Source organism: Alligator mississippiensis, chromosome 5, assembly GCF_030867095.1.
Source record: "Alligator mississippiensis isolate rAllMis1 chromosome 5, rAllMis1, whole genome shotgun sequence".
NCBI classification, from domain to species: domain Eukaryota; kingdom Metazoa; phylum Chordata; order Crocodylia; family Alligatoridae; genus Alligator; species Alligator mississippiensis.
In genome coordinates, this window is record NC_081828.1 from 116,212,917 (window position 1) to 116,231,528 (window position 18,612).

At 44.9% G+C, this 18,612-nt stretch overlaps 1 protein-coding gene across 1 annotated transcript in view; it reads right to left on the reverse strand.

Moving 5' to 3' along the window:
* Window positions 1–18,612, reverse strand: part of ADCY1 (adenylate cyclase 1) — a 278,084-nt gene that overhangs the window by 177,213 nt on the left and 82,259 nt on the right. The window contains exon 2 of the mRNA XM_059728633.1: window positions 16,986–17,135. Coding sequence (XP_059584616.1) covers window positions 16,986–17,135 — 150 coding nt within the window. The remainder of the gene's footprint in view (window positions 1–16,985; window positions 17,136–18,612) is intronic.

Sequence of the window (18,612 nt, forward strand, 5' to 3'; positions counted from 1 at the left end):
CACCCTTGGGCAAGAAGAAACACCACGTTCTTCACACCCCAAACAGATCAAGAGATCCACGATGACCCAGAGGAAGAGGCGACGTGTGCTCGTCATAGGAGACTCCATCCTGAGAGGTACGGAAGGACCCATCTGTCGCCAGGACCCCTCGGCACGAGAGGTATGCTGCCTCCCTGGAGCAAAGATTCGGGATGTGACGGAGGTAATCCAGGCCAGGATCAAGCCCACCGATTATTACCCCATGGTCCTAGTCCATGTGGGTACTAATGATGCGGCCAGGAGAACCCCCGATCACTTGATGGCGGACTACTGTGCTCTGGGCGGCGTGCTGAGGGAGTTCGGTGCCCAGGTGGTTTTCTCTTCCATCCTACCAGTGACCGGACGAGGAAGACGGCAGGAGAACTGCATCAGAGAGACCAACTGGCGGCTTCGGCAGTGGTGTCTCGAGGCAGGCTTCGGCTTCCTGGACCATGACCCGCACATCACGACGAGGGACATGCTCAGCTGGGATGGGCTTCACCTGTCCCCCAAAGGTAAGCGTGTGTTTTCTTCTAGGTTGGCGGATCTCCTCCGGCGGGCTTTAAACTAGGCTCGTCGGGGGGAGGGGAGTACGAGGGCAGGGGAAGCTGTGGACCACCAAACCATGTGGCACCCACAAGGACAGCCCAGCCTGAAGAAGGAGAACATTGGGAACCTGAAAGCCATGGGGAGACCAGCACAACAGAACAGGTAAGGAACAAGAAGGTAAGAAACAATGGGCCCCATGGGACTGGGAGCGGGGGGGCAGCAAAGGCGCCAGTCGCAGGGCTCAAGTGCCTATATACTAATGCTAGGAGCATGGGGAACAAGCAGGATGAACTAGCGCTCCTGCTTGCACTAAACACCTATGACTTAGTGGGGCTAACAGAGACCTGGTGGGATTCATCCCATGACTGGGCGGTACATATTAAGGGCTATAGATTGTACAGAAAGGACAGGTCGGGGAAGAAAGGGGGGGGGGTTGCGCTCTATGTCAGTGAGCAATATACATCAACCCTCATCAAGACAGAATCCGAGGCTGAGGAAATAGAAGGATTGTGGGTTAGGCTACATGGGGGGCAAGGAGAAAGGGATTTGGTGGTAGGGGTCTGTTACAGACCCCCACACCAAGGGGAAGAAATAGATGCGGGGCTCCTGAGGCAACTCTCGGAGACCATAAAAGCTAAAGAGGCGGTAGTCATGGGGGACCTAAACTACCCGGACATCTGCTGGGAGACGCAGACAGCAAGGTCCCATCGCTCACGCAGGTTTCTAACTTGTGTACAGGACCTCCACCTGACACAGGAGGTGTATGGTCCCACTAGGGGGAATGCCATACTGGATCTGGTATTGGCAACGGGAGATGACATGATGGGGACCTCCAAATCGGTAGCTATCTGGGAGACAGTGATCACCTTATGATAGAATTCAACATAAGACGTCGAGTGGGTAAGGTAACTAGTAGGGTGAAAGTGCTAGACTTTAGGAAAGCTGATCTCATTGCACTCAGACGATTAGTTAAGGAAGCACTGCAGAGTAGGAGTTTTGATGGGATGGGTGCCCAAGAAGGGTGGCTGTGCCTAAAGGAAAAGATCCTTTGGGCACAAAGCAAGACGATCCCCGAGCGAGGCAAAAGAGGGAAAGGGGCCAGGAGGCTTCCATGGCTGACCAGAGAAATCCAGGGCAGCCTAAGGGCCAAAAGGGGAGCACATAAAAAGTGGAAACAGGGTGAGATCACTAAAGATGAATATACCTCCTCTGCTCGTGCTTGTAGGGAGGCAGTTAGGCGGGCCAAAGCTACCATGGAGCTGAGGATGGCAACCCAAGTAAAGGACAACAAGAAATTGTTTTTTAGATACATAGGGAGTAAAAGGAAGGCCCAGGGAAGAATAGGACCCCTGCTAAATGGGCAGAAGCAATTGGTGACAGATAGAGGGGACAAGGCTGAACTCCTCAACGAGTTCTTTGCCTCAGTGTTCCTAAGCGAGGGGCACGACAAGTCTCTCACTGGTGTTGTAGAGAGGCAGCAGCAAGGCGCCAGACTTCCATGCGTAGATCCTGAGGTGGTGCAGAGTCATTTGGAAGAACTGGATGCCTTTAAGTCGGCAGGCCCGGATGGGCTCCATCCGAGGGTGCTGAAGGCACTGGCCGACGTCATTGCAGAGCCACTGGCGGGAATATTCGAATGCTCGTGGCGCACGGGCCAAGTCCCGGAGGACTGGAAAAGGGCCAACGTGGTCCCCATTTTCAAAAAGGGGAGGAAGGAGGACCCGGGCAACTATAGGCCGGTCAGTCTCACCTCCATCCTTGGTAAAGTATTTGAAAAAATTATCAAGGCTCACATTTGTGTGAGCCCGGCAGGACAAATTATGCTGAGGGGAAACCAGCATGGGTTTGTGGTGGGCAGATCGTGCCTGACCAACCTAGTCTCTTTCTATGACCAGGTTACGAAACACCTGGACACAGGAGGAGGGGTGGATGTCGTATACCTGGACTTCAGGAAGGCCTTCGATACGGTATCCCACCCCATACTGGTGAACAAATTAAGAGGCTGTGATGTGGATGACTGCACAGTTCGGTGGGTGGCGAATTGGCTAGAGGGTCGCACCCAAAGAGTCGTGGTAGATGGGTCGGTCTTGACCTGGAAGGGTGTGGGCAGTGGGGTCCCGCAGGGTTCGGTCCTTGGACCGATACTCTTTAATGTCTTCATCAGCGACTTGGACGAGGGAGTGAAATGTACTCTGTCCAAGTCTGCAGATGACACAAAGCTATGGGGAGAAGTGGACACGCCGGAGGGCAGGGAACAGCTGCAGGCAGACCTGGATAGGCTGGACAAGTGGGCAGAAAACAACAGGATGCAGTTCAACAAGGAGAAATGCAAAGTGCTGCACCTAGGGAGGAAAAATGTCCAGCACACCTACAGCCTAGGGAATGACCTGCTGGGTGGCACGGAGGTGGAAAGGGATCTTGGAGTCCTAGTGGACTCCAAGATGAACATGAGTCGGCAGTGTGACGAAGCCATCAGAAAAGCCAATGGCACTTTATCGTGCATCAGCAGATGCATGACAAATAGGTCCAGGGAGGTGATACTTCCCCTCTATAGGGCGTTGGTCAGACCGCAGTTGGAGTACTGCGTGCAATTCTGGGCGCCACACTTCAAGAAGGATGCGGATAACCTGGAGAGGGTCCAGAGAAGGGCAACTCGTATGGTCAAGGGCCTGCAGACCAAGCCCTACGAGGAGAGGCTAGAGAAACTGGACCTTTTCAGCCTCCGCAAGAGAAGGTTGAGAGGCGACCTTGTGGCTGCCTATAAGTTCATCACGGGGGCACAGAAGGAAATTGGTGAGGATTTATTCACCAAGGCGCCCCCCGGGGGTTACAAGAAACAATGGCCACAAGCTAGCAGAGAGCAGATTTAGACTGGACATTAGGAAGAACTTCTTCACAGTTCGAGTGGCCAAGGTCTGGAACGGGCTCCCAAGGGAGGTGGTGCTCTCCCCTACCCTGGGGGCCTTCAAGAGGAGGTTAGACGAGTATCTAGCTGGGGTCATTTAGACCCAGCACTCTTTCCTGCTTATGCAGGGGGTCGGACTTGATGATCTATTGAGGTCCCTTCCGACCCTAACATCTATGAATCTATGAATCTGGTGGGAGGCAAGTGTACAGGTCCCTCAGAACACATTAAAGATTTTAAAGTGCTTGTATTTTACAGCAAAAATCATAATCACAATCATATAAGACAGACCAACAGGTACATAAGAGCAAGCTAGCGATATAACTCCTAACCTCCATACCTGTGTAGTACATGAAGAACTGAGAATAACTGCTCCTGCTGTCACTGTAGTTGATGGTAAAATTCAGTGTCAGTCCCTTTCTGTCTGTGCAAATTTGCTAGTGTATATTACACACTAAAGCACTGCATGCTTGTGGCCCTGTAAAATCTGAACCTCACTTGGTAATCACTATATGCCATTGTCACTAGAAAGTTAACAATAATGCTGTCAGTGTGTTTCTCTCTGCCTCTTTTGTTGCTGCTGCTAAAAGGATGGTATCATAAAGTAGCATTTTCATTGACAATGCTCATTTTCAGAATGAATGGTAAAGCATATGGCACTTCAGAAGTGCAGCAAAGAGTAGCTAAGTATCCTCTTAGCTTCCTCCACTGAGAAAGATCTTTTAAGCACCATCTAGGATAATCACTGTGCCTTTCTGAATCTGACTGCCAAGAATTATCATACGTAGAAGGTATTTCAAGGTGTGGGGAAACTGAAGTTCATCTCCAGAAGGACAACTAAATACATATTTGGAGGGGGGGAAAAAAGAAATAACTTTGTCAGTTATGCCTGAATATATGTGGGGGAAAATGCATATACACCTTGAACTATTATTTTAATACTGGGAGATCAGATTAGCACACTGCAGGAGATTTTCTATAAGCTCAAAGAACAATAGTATGGCAGATCATATTATTATTGATCTAGGTTTCAGAGACAAACACATAGGCTAGGGACAGAAGTGGCATATAAACTGGTATAAGTCATTAGAAACTGGTTCAAATTTGTAACACATCAGAAGTTCAGTGCACGTAAACCACTTTTAGAAGCTGAAACCAGTTTAAGATGAACCTGGGTGGATGCAGTATCAGACGTAACTGATTTGGGTTAAATCAATTTATTGAACTTCTGTCCTAGATCCCCTCCAGATTCAAGTTAACTCACAGTCCCCCAGCATCCCAGGATGCTTCACATGTCCCCCACAAAGCCTCCATAGAAGTGTGGATGGGATAGCCTTGGCCCAAGCTGTTGCTCCAGCCAAGCATGGACACACTTAAACACCAAGATTCACTCAGTAGTAATTTATGCTTACTATGACATAATTTCGGATTTTCAATCCAAAGAGGCTCACACACGAAGAGGAAATGGACCACAAAAAGAAAAATCAGCATAAATTAAAGATGCAACAGGCATGCATTTCTTCTGGAAGATTTAGAATAAATTTGAACAAAGCAAGATACAAAAATTCACCCTTCTGGAATGGTAAAAATAGTCTTAACTATGGCATGCAAAATGTGGTCTATTGCACAAAATAGGTTACAATTCTGCTTGTGTGTAAAATGTACTATACAACATTTTATGAGAAACACAATTGGCTGCAAGCTTAGGGGAAAATCCAGTTATCTAGCAGGGTTAAACATATGGTGGGGCATCCCATAGGTCAGGGGTGGGCAATTATTTTGGCTGGAGGGCCAGTTTTGGTGAGCTGTGGAGGACTGAAAGTATATGATTCTTGTCAAACTATTAAGCTTTGCCCCTTTACAGGTGCCCTGGCCCCTGGCCACCATCTTTGAACTGGAAGTCCCACCCCTAATCCTTGACCTTTGCCAATGGAAGTCCCTCCCCTTGCCCTGGAAGTACTCCTTTTGGTGGGGGGGGGGGTTGCAGTCTTGGAACTGTAAATCCTGCCTTGTCACAGTCCATGACATAGAAGACCCACCCACCAGACACCAAGTCCTGCTCCCTCACCACTACGTTGGCCACTATGTTGATGTCAGAACCCCCTGCCCCCCTCACATGGTCCATGACATCAGAAGGTCCACCCCTTGACTTAGAAAAACTGCATCTCCAGAAGGCCCGCATGACCTGTATCTGGGGCCCCAGAAGTTCTGCCCCCTAGACCACAAGGCACAGGCACTACCTCTCGGGTAGTGAGGGGTTGCAACCCCTCTAAAAACCTGCCCCATTGCTCTCAACTAATCAGTGGGGGTTTCAAGGGCATTGGGCCTCCCCAAGAACAGCACTGATTTAATCGAAGAGAGTTCCCCACACACAACATTTTCCAAAAGATAACGCTTCAACAAATTATAGATAAAAAATCCAAATACTAGGGGAAGGGGGAATTACCATTTGGAATGATCCAAGCCATTTTTTTCCTCCCTTTCCTCTGTGATGCTGCTGTTGCAGGGTCTGCCTTGCCAAAAAAAAAAAAAAAAAGAAAAGATCCAGGCTTCTCCCAGTCCTTTTTCTGGTGGTGGATGGGTCATTTTTGACCTGGAGAGATGTGGGCAGTGAGGTCCCCCAGGGCTCGGTCCTTGGACCCGTGCTGTTCAACATCTTCATCAGTGACTTAGACGAGGGGGTAAAAAGCACCCTATTCAAATTCGCTGATGTCACTAAGATGTGGCAGGGATGCGGGCACACTAGAAGGGAGGAATAGGCTGCAATTGGATCTAGACAGGTTACAGGGGTGGGCAGATGAGAACAGGATAGGTTTCAACACTGACAAGTGCAAGGTGCTGCACCTGGGGAGGAAGAACAAGCAGCATACCTACAGGCTGGGGAACTCCCTTCTTTTCAGTGTAGAGGCAGAAAAGGATCCTGGGGTCATTATTGATGCCAAAATTAACATGGGCCGACAGAGTGGGGACGCAGTCGGGAAGGCCAACCACACTTTGTCATGAATCTACAGATGCATGTCGAGCAGGTCCATGGAGGTAATCCTCCCCCTCTATGCGGCACTGGTCAGGCTGCAGTTGGAGTACTACATCCAGTTCTGGGCACCGCACTTCAGGAGAGATGTGGACGGCATTGAGAGGGTTCAGAGGAAGGCCACCCGCATGATCAGGGGGCAGCAGGACAGGCCCTACGAGGAGAGGCTAAGGGACCTGAACGTGTTCAGCCTCCACAAGAGAAGGCTGAGGGGGGATCTAGTGGCCTGTTACAAACTAGTCAGAGGGGACCAGCAAGTATTGGGGGAGTCCCTGTTCCCCCGAGCACTACCAGGAGTGACTAGAAATAATGGTCACAAGCTGGCAGAGGGTAGATGCAGACTAGACATCAGGAGGTGCTACTTCACAGTCAGGGTGGCTAGGATCTGGGACCAACTTCAAGTGAAGTGGTGCTGGCTCCTACCCTGGGGGTCTTTAAGAAGAGGTTAGACGAACACCTCACTGGGGTCATTTGACCCCAGTACTTTTTCCTGCCATGGCAGGGGGTCGGCGTTGATGATCTGCTCAGGTCCCTTCCGACCCTACCAACTATGAAACTATGAAACTTTGTACTAGAGCTTGGGAAGGGAAGGGGAGTATTGCAAGGCAGTTGGGAAGGAAAGAGGGAATAGCACCAAGACAGGGAGTGAGGTACGGGGAGAAGCAGCTGCCCCCCCCCTGTTGGGGGGGAGGGAATGGAGATAGGATGGGTTGGGGGAAGCAGCTACCCCTTGCTCCCAGATGTGGAGTTTGTGCCCCTCAGACTTGCTGTGTGCATTTGCTTATCTCTCTGATCAAGGAGGCACAGCTGCTGGGGTGTAGGTGGCTGTCTGCCTGATTGAAGGGGGGCAGCTTCTGGGGTGTGTGTGTGCATGTGTGTGTGTGTGCAGGGGTGCACCTGGGACTTGGGCTTATACCCCCCTCCTCACCACCAGGTGCAGAGGCTGTTCCAGGGCTGGAGTCCCAGGGGACCTGCCTCCTGCCTGCAAGCACATGCACACACATCTCCCTGCTCCTTCCTTCCTTCTGCTGCCATGCAGAGCATCAACATTTCTCCTCCTCTCCGACAGCTATGGCAGTGGGATGGGTGTGGGGTGACAGCATATCAGGGCAGGTATGGGGACAGGAACAGGAGGCTCCTTGGAGGCCGGCTGATGATGACAGCAGAAAGCAGGCAGCCACTGGAGCAGCATGGTGCAGGGGCAACTGTGTGAGTTTACATGTAGCAGCAGTGGAGAGGCAGCATGGGAAGTGGGAGCCCCCCTACAGCCATGAGAATCAGTGCTGTGGCATTGCTGACCCAGCGGGGGCCCCTGCAGAAGCCCTGGGGTGGGGGGCCGTGGAGGGGATAGTGCAGCAGTGACAGTGACAGCAATGCCATGGCAAAGATCCTCACGGCTGAGGGGGGGCTTCGCATTGTCTCTCTACTGCTGCCATGTGTAAACTCAAGCCATGGGGTGATGGGGAGGGGAAAGCACCAGAGCCTGGCACACACCAGCACCTGCAGCAGGGGCTGGGCCAGAGGGAGAGGAGGGTGGGGAGTGTTTAGGGACTGGGTCCCTCCACTGTCCCACAAGCACTCACCCTGCTATACACCTCAGGCCCCACCACACTCCATCGCAGGCTGCAGTCCCAGGAACTGGAACCAGAGCTGCTGCAGCCAGCACCTCCTACAGGAGGGAGGGAGGAGAGCAGAGAACACCGCAAGCCAGACAGAATCACTTGGTGGGCCAGATATGGCCCACGGGCCGTATTTTACCCACCCCTGCCATAGGTACTATCAAGTACCACATGCTGGCCTATTTTAGAAGTAAGCAAAACATTACTGTCAGAACATAGATGGTTTGTTCAAATAAGGGCAGGATTCTGCCCATGGCATACAGCGTGCTGTGGAATGCTGTGATAACAAGATATAAACCATCATGGAAAAGCACATATGCAGGGTTTGCCAACTGTCCAGGAATTCACAGGCATTCCATAAATAACCAGGATACCAACAACTGTTGCGAAAATCCATTTAAAAAAAGAAAAGAAAAGGAAAAAAAACCCAAAACCTTGAGCCATCTGTAAAAACATGAAGCAACCAGAGGTGATTGAAGCCTCATGGTGGGAAAGAAGCTAGACACAATGTTGAAGCACAGACACAGAACAGTAGCAAGGTGGAATCCTTGCTGCAGTCAAGCAGGGTTGCCAACACAAGAATTTTTTTAAGTGATAATCAGCAACATTTTTACCGACAATATAACCCTTTTTTACTATAGTTTGAAATTGGACCTTCTCTGGAGTCCAGAAGAAGGTCTATTTGCATTATATAAAATATAGGTCAGTTTAAAAAGTTTGGTTGTCATTAAAAAGTTTGCAGATCATCAGTAAAAAAAACCAACCTGTCTTGGGTTGGCAACCCTGAACATATGGGACTAGATCAACTGATTTAAATTGGTGCAGATCTACTGGAGTTTGTGGAACTGCTAAAATGATATTTAAAGGATGGATGAAATAGAAAAATATGTTAATTTTGCACTAAAGTCTCTGTTTGCATTTAAGATACATGTAGGGGCAAGAACAAGAAGGTAATATTTAATTTGCAAGCATAACAGATAGCCTGCCTTAGAGTATTCAGGATAGTCAGATTTCTACTGCCACTATAAGAACAACAGTAAAATTCACTTACTCATGAGGATATACCTTTCTCTATAGCAGTTTGGTAGATGTTCCCCAAGAGGCATCTTACTGAAATACACTACAAATGCTTCACTGGCATGAAACTGTCTCCTTGTATTTCCATTCTACAAGGTACCTATTTCCCCTAAAGGTGTGTGGGTATGTGTACAACATTACATTACAAAATAGTGCTTTAGACTTAGAAGCTAAGCTTGACAAAATATCATTTCAAATTCTCTCTTCTCATTTAATTCCAATATCAATATCAAAATCAAATATTCTGACTTTTTAGAGTTCTGATGTATGATCATGTGCTCTAAACTATTATACAAGCTGCTATCTACAGAAAGCTATAGGGTAGCAAATCTGTCATTAGATAATTTTTAGAGATCTGTTCTTTCTTACCCCTCCCTCCTCCCTTCTGTCTCCTGAAAAACACTGATGTCAGAAAGAAAACAAATGAAAATACTGAAACATTATACAATTCTTTGCACTGAGGATTTCCTGAAGGAAAAGGAAAAGAAAGGAACAAATTTGTATTTATCTCCGAATCCTTATTAACAGCCGAAGTGTCAAAAGATATTAGAATGCTACAATAAATAAAAAAATCCTTGACATATCTTTAGAGTATCTTTTATCCTTAATGTATCTTTTATACCCGAAATGAATTTAAAAAAAACCTCACTATGACAATTAAAAGCACATTTAGTTTATTTGATTGTTTCAACATACCTATGAATAAAATATATCAGAAAAAGGAACAGCTTCTCCAATATACTATATCAATACCTGCAGTCAGCACCATGTAACAGGGAAGAAGTTAATAGCAACATTAGCTAAACTGAGACTTCTCAATGAGAACCAGAGTTCGCATACAGTATTTTATATGTGTTAAGACCTGTTTGCTTGGCATAGCTTGTGGCAAACAGGAATGGCTGAAAGCTTCCTTTCCTTCCCTCCCACCCCCTCTTTTTTTAAAAGCAGCATACTTTGAAGTAAACTGAAGATGTCATTGCTTGATGCCAGCCTTGATAAGCAGGTTCTTTTATTAAACTATGGGTTTTCTGTACTTTTCCATTTAATGCAGTGATGTTACAACACTTGTAATTTAGGAATATTCATACAGTATAGATGCAATGCAATTTGAGTTCATATGGTTTGTGTTATGTAAAGGTATAAATTCTATGGGATCTCTTCTGTGTTGTTTCCAGTCCCTTTACATTTATGTGAGAACTCCAGCTCCTACTACAATACTAGGACATTCACTAGGCATTTCTCTGCCTACTAGTAGACCTGTGGTGTCCAAATACTACCATATAATGAAGTTGCTTATTAATTCAGGTACCTCTATTCTTCATTGCAAGTTGCAGAAGGGAACAGTAAAGGGTATAGTATTAGCATAATTAAGCATGGTCAAGCAGGGCACCAGCTCTGGGAACTGAACTAGAGGAGACACCAGAATGGAAGCCTTCCAGAGAACCCATGTTTGGGCCTGTATACAGAGAGACTGCACAACAGCAGCAGCAGCAGGGGTCAGGTAAGATTATCCAGCACTTTGATTTTCCCCCAACTCTAACTGATCTCCAGTGCTTGGCACCTCCCCATGTCTCTGCCCAGGGTAAAAAGATCGCTAGTTATGTCTCTGGAACAAGGTAGTCAGGTCAAGCCTCATTTAAGCATGCGCTCAACAGTACCACGAGTTACCTTGGGGCAGTCAAGTTTAAGCACATGTCTAAGTGATGGCAGAAGCAGGGCCTAATAGAAAGATTATGTAGTAGAAATCTGTGCAGAAATTGCCATTATGTGAGCTAGCAAGAGCCCCTCCCTAACATGAGGGAAGAATGAAGCCAGTAGTCAGCCTCTATGGACTATAAAGATGAGCATTCAGATGAATGTGATGGAGAGTTCACATTTTAATTGCTGCAATTTCTTTGGCTAGACATTTTCCACTGCCAAGCCTGGGTGAGCAGGGTTTGTAGCACATCATTTTGCAATGCAAAGGCTCTTTTCAAAAGAGGCAATCACAAAACTCAAGAGATTTTTCAGAAACTGCAGGCTGCAACAAACATTTTAGAGAAAACCTGAAATTGGGAAATCCATTGGGAAATCCATTATTGCTCCTTTTATGCTACAAAGAAGTATTGTCTTTTTATATATTCATGGGTTTTAAGGCCAGAAGGGGCTATTCCTTAATTTAGCCCCTAACTAATGGTTGCCATTGAGTATACTCATCTTTTAGGATAAGACTTAAAAAAGTTTTAGTATGAAAATTTCAATACTATAAATTCTGATCCTGAAAGGCAATGGATTTTCTAAAGGAGAAGAAAATTATAATTGCAAATCAAAAAGTGCTGGGATACTCAATGATCCATTATAAACCATGCTGCTGGGACTGTGGCAAGTAACTCCTCTCTGGGGTGTGTGAATAATTGATTTTTCAGTTTAGCCACTGAACCAGACAGAAAAAAATATCTGCTTGTGTCAAAGTTAATATTGTTTCATACAGAAATGAAACCTAAATCATTCATTCTTTATTTATTATTATGTAAAATAAAAATGTTTTTACTTGACCTGAAACATTTCATCTTGGGAACTTGTGAGGAAGGGGAGGGGAAGGGAAAGGTATTTTGACAGCACTGCCAGAGAAGGCGGGGGTAGTATTATACTTTTACCAAGAATTCATCAGGTATCACTCTAAACTAGGATCTGGGAGCTCCACTGCAACTCCTTCCTCTATACAAGAGATTTGAAACAAACCACCCATCTTCTTAGCAGAGGACCCCAAATAGTGTGCTATACAGTAGGGAATTCTAGGCTGGGGTGTTCCTGAACATTTTCTTACTACTTTTCTATTTTTAAAAACAACTATTAATTGGAGTAAGAACCAGAATCCAGGTATCTAGGAAGCCTTAAATACCTAACTCATTCTCGCATACTTGTGGCTGCTTCAATGATTAAAGACATTTTATACAAAATACAACAGCTTCACCCAGAGGGACTGAGGAATTCAATGTCAGAATATCCTTGAATTTAGTGGTAAGAGACACTTGCCTGAAGAATGTGAAAAATTCTCCCACCTTTCAAGGCAATACAATAACAGCTAGGCTACGGTTAACTCTGAGCTATGCATTCCTTGTTCCCTCATGTTTGTGCCACTGCATTTTGTATGAAAAACTTCAAAACTCACTGAGAAAGAAAATGGACAAAAGGTACAGCAGGGTTGCACCTTACAGGCTAACTGGTTTAGAGAGGCATGAGCTTTCATGGGTGACAACCTACTTTGTCAGATGCTAGTAGAAACCTCTCACAGAGAGACAATGGTAAGGCCTCTCTAGCCTGGTGGCTAGGAGACTTCCTTTGCAGGTGGTCTGGGCTCCAGTGAATGTGCAAGTCAACACACTCTAAAAGATCCTATAGAATGGCAATGGAGAGCTGTGGGTACAAGTCCTTTTAGACATAAAGGGAAATGGAACTGATATCACTCCACATCCTAAACAATACTGAGTAACTGAATAAAAGAGGGATTTGACCCTCCTCCACATCTCAAACTATTTACCAATATTCACTTGAATACAAGATTAGGTTTTTTTCTCCCAATCAACATAGGGAAAAAGCCCCTTGTCTTACATTTGCATACAAGGAAACCTCATTAACACATTATCTATCATTAAACTGCTGCCAAACGCAGCATTTGCTCAGTAGTGGAAGCCAATTATGAAATTGGTTAAATGCAGCCAACACTTAGCATGACTATAAAATACATGGCCTATACTGGGCAAACATAGGAAATAAAAAAAAAAAAACAAAATAGCATCTTGGACCAAATCAGCTAAATCAGTTCTAAATTCTGTCAACTAAACAGAGCAGATGAGTTCAATCATTCAAGTCTGTGTGATGCTACCACGGGAAAATATCATGCCTCCTAGGCTCTTTAGCCTGAGGCTTCAAATAGTCCCAAATCTAATGGCAGGCACCCTATGTACAAGCCCCAAGTTCAGAGACCTTGGAGTTCAGATGCCCGCTAGTCTCGCTTGCCCCTAGCCAAAGGGGCAAGGTAGAGGGAAAGACTGAGAGCAATCCATCACCATAAATTGTGTAGCTGAGACCCTTGTATTGGAGGCATTATAGATTCTCACAGGGATCAGCCTGCCCACAGTGCAAGAGGCAGGCCTTTATCCTACAGTGGGCACGTCTACATGCGATGCTATATCACCATAGCGGCAAGCCACAGCAATGTAGCTCATCACTACGGCAACGTAGCGTCAGTGGGCATGAACCATGACACCGCTGCTACTGTACAGCAGAAATAAAGTACTGTGCAGTAGTTTGTTGCTACTGCATAGTAGAGTTGGAAACGATCTGTGCGCCGCTGGGACTCTGCAGTAACAGTGGTTCCTGTGCAGCCATTTAGTACTTGCTAAAGCTAAAGCAAGTACTAAATGACTGTGAAGTAACAATTGTTCAGTCGGGCACATGTGTAGACATGCTCACCTTCCTTAGAAACACATGCTCACCTTCCTTAGAAAGAAATTAAAGCAGTAAGCAATTCACTAGCATGATAGTATAGTTCTACCCTACTTACAAATATTTGTGGCTGTGTACATGCCCACTTAAGTAGTGACAGAGTCATCAATGATTTGAAAACTGGGTGATGAAGGCTTGCAGAAAGGCAATCAGTTTCACCCTTTATTAGTGAAACAATAGACTTTTCACAAGCCATTTGCGCTACAGGAAATGAGTCATTTCAGTGATGGAAAGGATACAATTTCATTCGGACTAAATCTCAGGAATATGCAGAAAAATATCACTGTTGCCAAGCAAATACCCAATGAATGAACACCACACATACCATCAAGCACACTACTGGGGATTAGACTATCTGTACAACCTGCCAAAAAGAGGGACTACCCCAGGAGAAGACCAATGAAAATTACTCAATTTAATTCCATTTCTGGGTCCTCATTTGTTCCAGGAGGGAAGTAGTCTAGATTTAATAGCAGATTACTTCCCTCTCTGTACTGACCAAGGTTAATCCCTTTGTCTCCTCTCAATTTATGGACTATAGTCCCCCCTTGAAGGCTGCTCTCCCTGCTCTGTTGTGAGCTCCAAAAAAGAAGGGACACTAAATTGCAGAGAGGAAACACTTTGCATTCTCTTATAGGCAAGGGACAATCATATTCATAACCTACTTTTTCTCCTGCTTTTTTACTAAAAGGTAGAAGATACAGGGAGTGGGGGAAGGAGGACCAGGGAGGAAGAGATGCAGGTATATATTCAGGGAGGGAAAACCTTTGATTTTGCTGGCAGCAGGAACTCGATTTATAACATTTATGTTAATCTCCTTGTTCTAGGAAGGATAGCATTGCTGCTGAGATTTATGACCAACACAAGCAATGTCCTTGCTTCAAGAGGTTGGTCACAGTTATTCTCTGATATGATAAATCTTGCTTGGCCCAGGGAGTTGGCAGGGAGGGATCCAAGGGGGGTACACTTGCACCCACCATTAATTGCTGCTCCACCCAAAGTTTAGAACCAACTGCCTGGCAGTGCCAGCAGCATTTCTCTTCAGGCAGTACTGGAGTCAATTGACTTATTTGGCTCATTATAATCGTCATTTCACAGGTGTTAACAACCTTTTCTTCTTTGTAATGGTCTTAATGGTCCACCAGCCAGGCTATCCTTTGTTCTGCAATGCTGCTGTGTGTTAGCTGCTCTTGCTAATGAGCAACCTTGCAAATGTTTTTAACTGATCCAATGAAGTTGTATTTGTTTGTGCTTCAATTGTAAACTGTATAATGCAGCCCTCAGCCCCTAGCATATTAGTACAACTTCTAGTTTATTTTTAACTTGAAAAAAACAGGTGTTGTCCTATATATGATGATGCACCTCAACATCTGCACCCCACTTTTCAAAATCCTAGAATGCCTACAGCCCTTTGATTCAGTGGTTGCTCTTGAACCTTAGTCTGCCTTTTGGCTGCATAATGAACATATGCTGCTATGCCAATGAGATTGTGTATCTGTCTTCACCATGAATGGTAAAAATCATTATGAACTTTAAACTAAATATTTTTAAAATTTACTCATCTCCAAATGCACATGTGCAAGCTCATAATACAGTGCATGATGACTTTCTGAAATGCTGCATACAAACAAGATATCTCAGTTTGCACCATTAAAAATAGATTTATCAAAATTATCATGTGTATTTGCTACCACAAATGTATCCTTTAGAAGGAAAAAATAAATAAATAGGACACAGCAGGAAATGTCACTGGCAGATGCAGCTGTAGTCTCAGTCTTACAAAGTCAACACTTACTAAGAAAGGTTTCATGCTCAGAAGTCAAGAAGGGTCCATTTTTGCTCCCCCCCCCCCCCCTTGATTAATTGACGTATTTTTACTTTTTAATTTTAAACATAAGGGAAAATTTTTAGTATGCTCGTTTACAATTCTTAATGTAAAAAGTTTACAGTATGTATATCAGGGCATTTGACAACATTTCATAATAAAACAAAAATTGGTATTTTGCAAATTGCAAATATTAAATGTTAAAAGTGAATTTATAGTCCTGGAATGACTGGACATGCCAAAATAGTTGAATAATGTCCTTTGATCCTCTTAAATATAACCTCACCTCCAAAGTTTTCAACAGTTCTTATGATCTCACTGGGACTAACTCATGTGTCAACCAGAACTCTATGTTATCAAATGGAAACTTAAATTATATTAGGCCACAGTGACCTGATAAGAATACTGTAGCTTGTAATCAGGTCTTGTTCCCCACCTCTCCCCTGGTTTTTGAAGTGCTCTGATTTATTTTAAGAGCAAAAGTGATCGTTTAAGGATACTGTATGTCACTAACCAAAGCATTTCACCATTGCAACAATATAGATTTTGTGGTGCATCCTGTTAACTGAATCATAATACCTTTTGCAAATATATTACTGAGAAGAAGTGAATCTACTATATTTGCTTTCAGACTAATTTATAAAAATGCTTTTATGGTTTCTAGGTAGACTATGCATGGTAAACGTTTTCTCTCGCATTTCCTTTTTAGCTTCCCTATAAATAAAAATAAGTTGTATGAAGTTAGAAACTAGAGATGGGCAAAATTCAGGGCAGTTAGTTTTGAGAACTTATGTGAGCACAAATAGATTAACTCTCATTGAATTTCAGTAAAACTTAACCAACTAATTCCAATTTATGCCTTTGAAAATTTGTTCCCTTGTCAGTTGGTTTTTATCTTCAAAAGCACATCACAGAACAGAAGATTTATCCAAGTTCCATTTTTTTTTTAATCCAACCATCCAAAGTTTGCTGTTGTTTCCTGTTGGGGGGGAGGAGATGGGAGAGGAGAAGGAAAGCTAAACCCTCCTTTATTATAGTATGGTATACTTTATATCTCAGAAACATATCTAGTCAGCGACACCAGTTCAGCGTGGTAAGTACCTTCACAAATTTCAAACACAGGAATAAGGCCATTTCCTGAAATAGGAAAACTCCAGAGTTTTGAGCTATACATGCACCTACATATTTGGCAGGGTCAGGGCCTATATTCTGTTATGGCATGTTCTTAACTTGTGGACAAAACCTTCAGCTGGCATATGTTGCTGTAATTTAATAGAGCTAGCTGAGGGTGTAACACTATACTTTGCATTTTTGTTGGAGATAAGAAGTCAAATTCAGGAAAGGAAGGTGTTAGTGTGGGGGGAAAGAGTAAGGATAGGGAGATTCTCTGATTTGCACTGAAAAAGCATACTCTTCTAACTACAATGATATCAAAGAAAGAGGAGATAAAGTATGTGAGTATTTACAACTGACCTGTTTTTCATTTTCATCCTCCAGCCTCAGCCGGTCCTCTATGCAGTTCCTGGCCTGAAGGAATGCTTTCCTCTGAGCCCTTTCTGTTAAAATCCTCACAAAAACCCCATACAGGTTTACACTGACAAAAAGGATAGCATTGGCCACAAGCTGTATGGGGAGATGAAAAAAAGAGAGAGAGAGAGAGAAGAGATATTATAATATACAATTTTTTATTTCATGTGATCACTCACTGAATGAAAGCCATTCTGTTTAAAATCCTGCTCCATTAGTAACAGTACCGATGAGAAATTTCCCTATATTGCAACCATGCAGAAGCAGCAATGGCAGCTATTATTCATGTACTATGGCATATAATTTTAATTTTGCAAAAGTAACATCTCTTGTGCTGACTTGTGCCTTCCTACTTCAGTTCATCACCAGGTCCCTCATTTACCTGTTGGTAGATCTGTCTGTGTACCAATATGACTCTCAGTATTGGTTTCAGTTGTGGCACTCAGATAATAGTGTTTCTTTACAATACCCAAACAAAGGAGGGAATTAGTATCTGTACTGTGCAATACTAGGGAACAAAGGTATAGAGACAGGAAGCAACTTGTTTGACGTCACTTAGGAAATATATGACAGAGAATCCACTCAAAAAGTGATCATACCACGCATTTCAAAAGCGTAATTTAGAGATTATTATGTAATCTTCTGCAGTGTGCCAAGTATAAAAAGGTGCTGCGTGCTATCCAGTCCCATTGTCCTGAGTGGTATTTTAGCACGCTGCAAGGGAAACTCAGCAGGATCAGACTCTGTGGGAACATTTCTGGCAGGGGGAAGCACATTACTTGAGGCATATGCAAATTTTACATTGCTAGCTGCACTCAGGTGTGGGGCAGGAGGGAGATACACCTTTGTTAAGCCAAAACAAGGACCTATTGTGTATCATACAAAACTGAATTGCTCTTTTGGCTTACAACTTTTATTTAATCTGTCAATACATTTAAATTAAGCCAAATTAAAATACGTACACCACTCTCAAAATCCAGTGCATAAAGTGCTCTCCCTCAAGGATAGGGACAGACATTACACATAAACCGGTTTAAGTGATCAGAAACTGGTTTAAACCTGTAGCAGAACAGACATTCAGTGCACATAAACCAGTTTCAGAATGGCTGAAACGGGTTTAAGATAAACCAGAGACCCCCAGCATCCCGGCATACTCTTTGGGTTGGGGTCTCTGCTCCATCCCAGCCAGGCTGGTCCCACCCCTCTGCTCCCCAGTCGGTACAGGGTCAGGCAGGGGCAATGGTCTGGCCAGGGAGGGGTTTAATACCCTCCTCCCTCTGCCACCAGCAGGAAGCCGAGCTGGATCTGCCAGTTGCTCCCCTCTCCTGCTGCAACACTGGGCACCATGGCCGCTGAGGCAGAGCAGGCAGGGAAGGGGGTTAGTCTCCCTTCTACTGCTACTGACAGCCAGGGTAGAGGGGAGACTGTCTCCCTGCACCAGAATAGGCCCCTGCTGTCCCCTCTGTGGAAGGATGGAGGAAGGAGAATAACCCTGTCTCTGCTCCCCCCAACAAGAGGCCCTATGGGCTGGCTGTGCCCTTGCTGGGTCACTGCAGTGGGAAGGGGCAGGGCC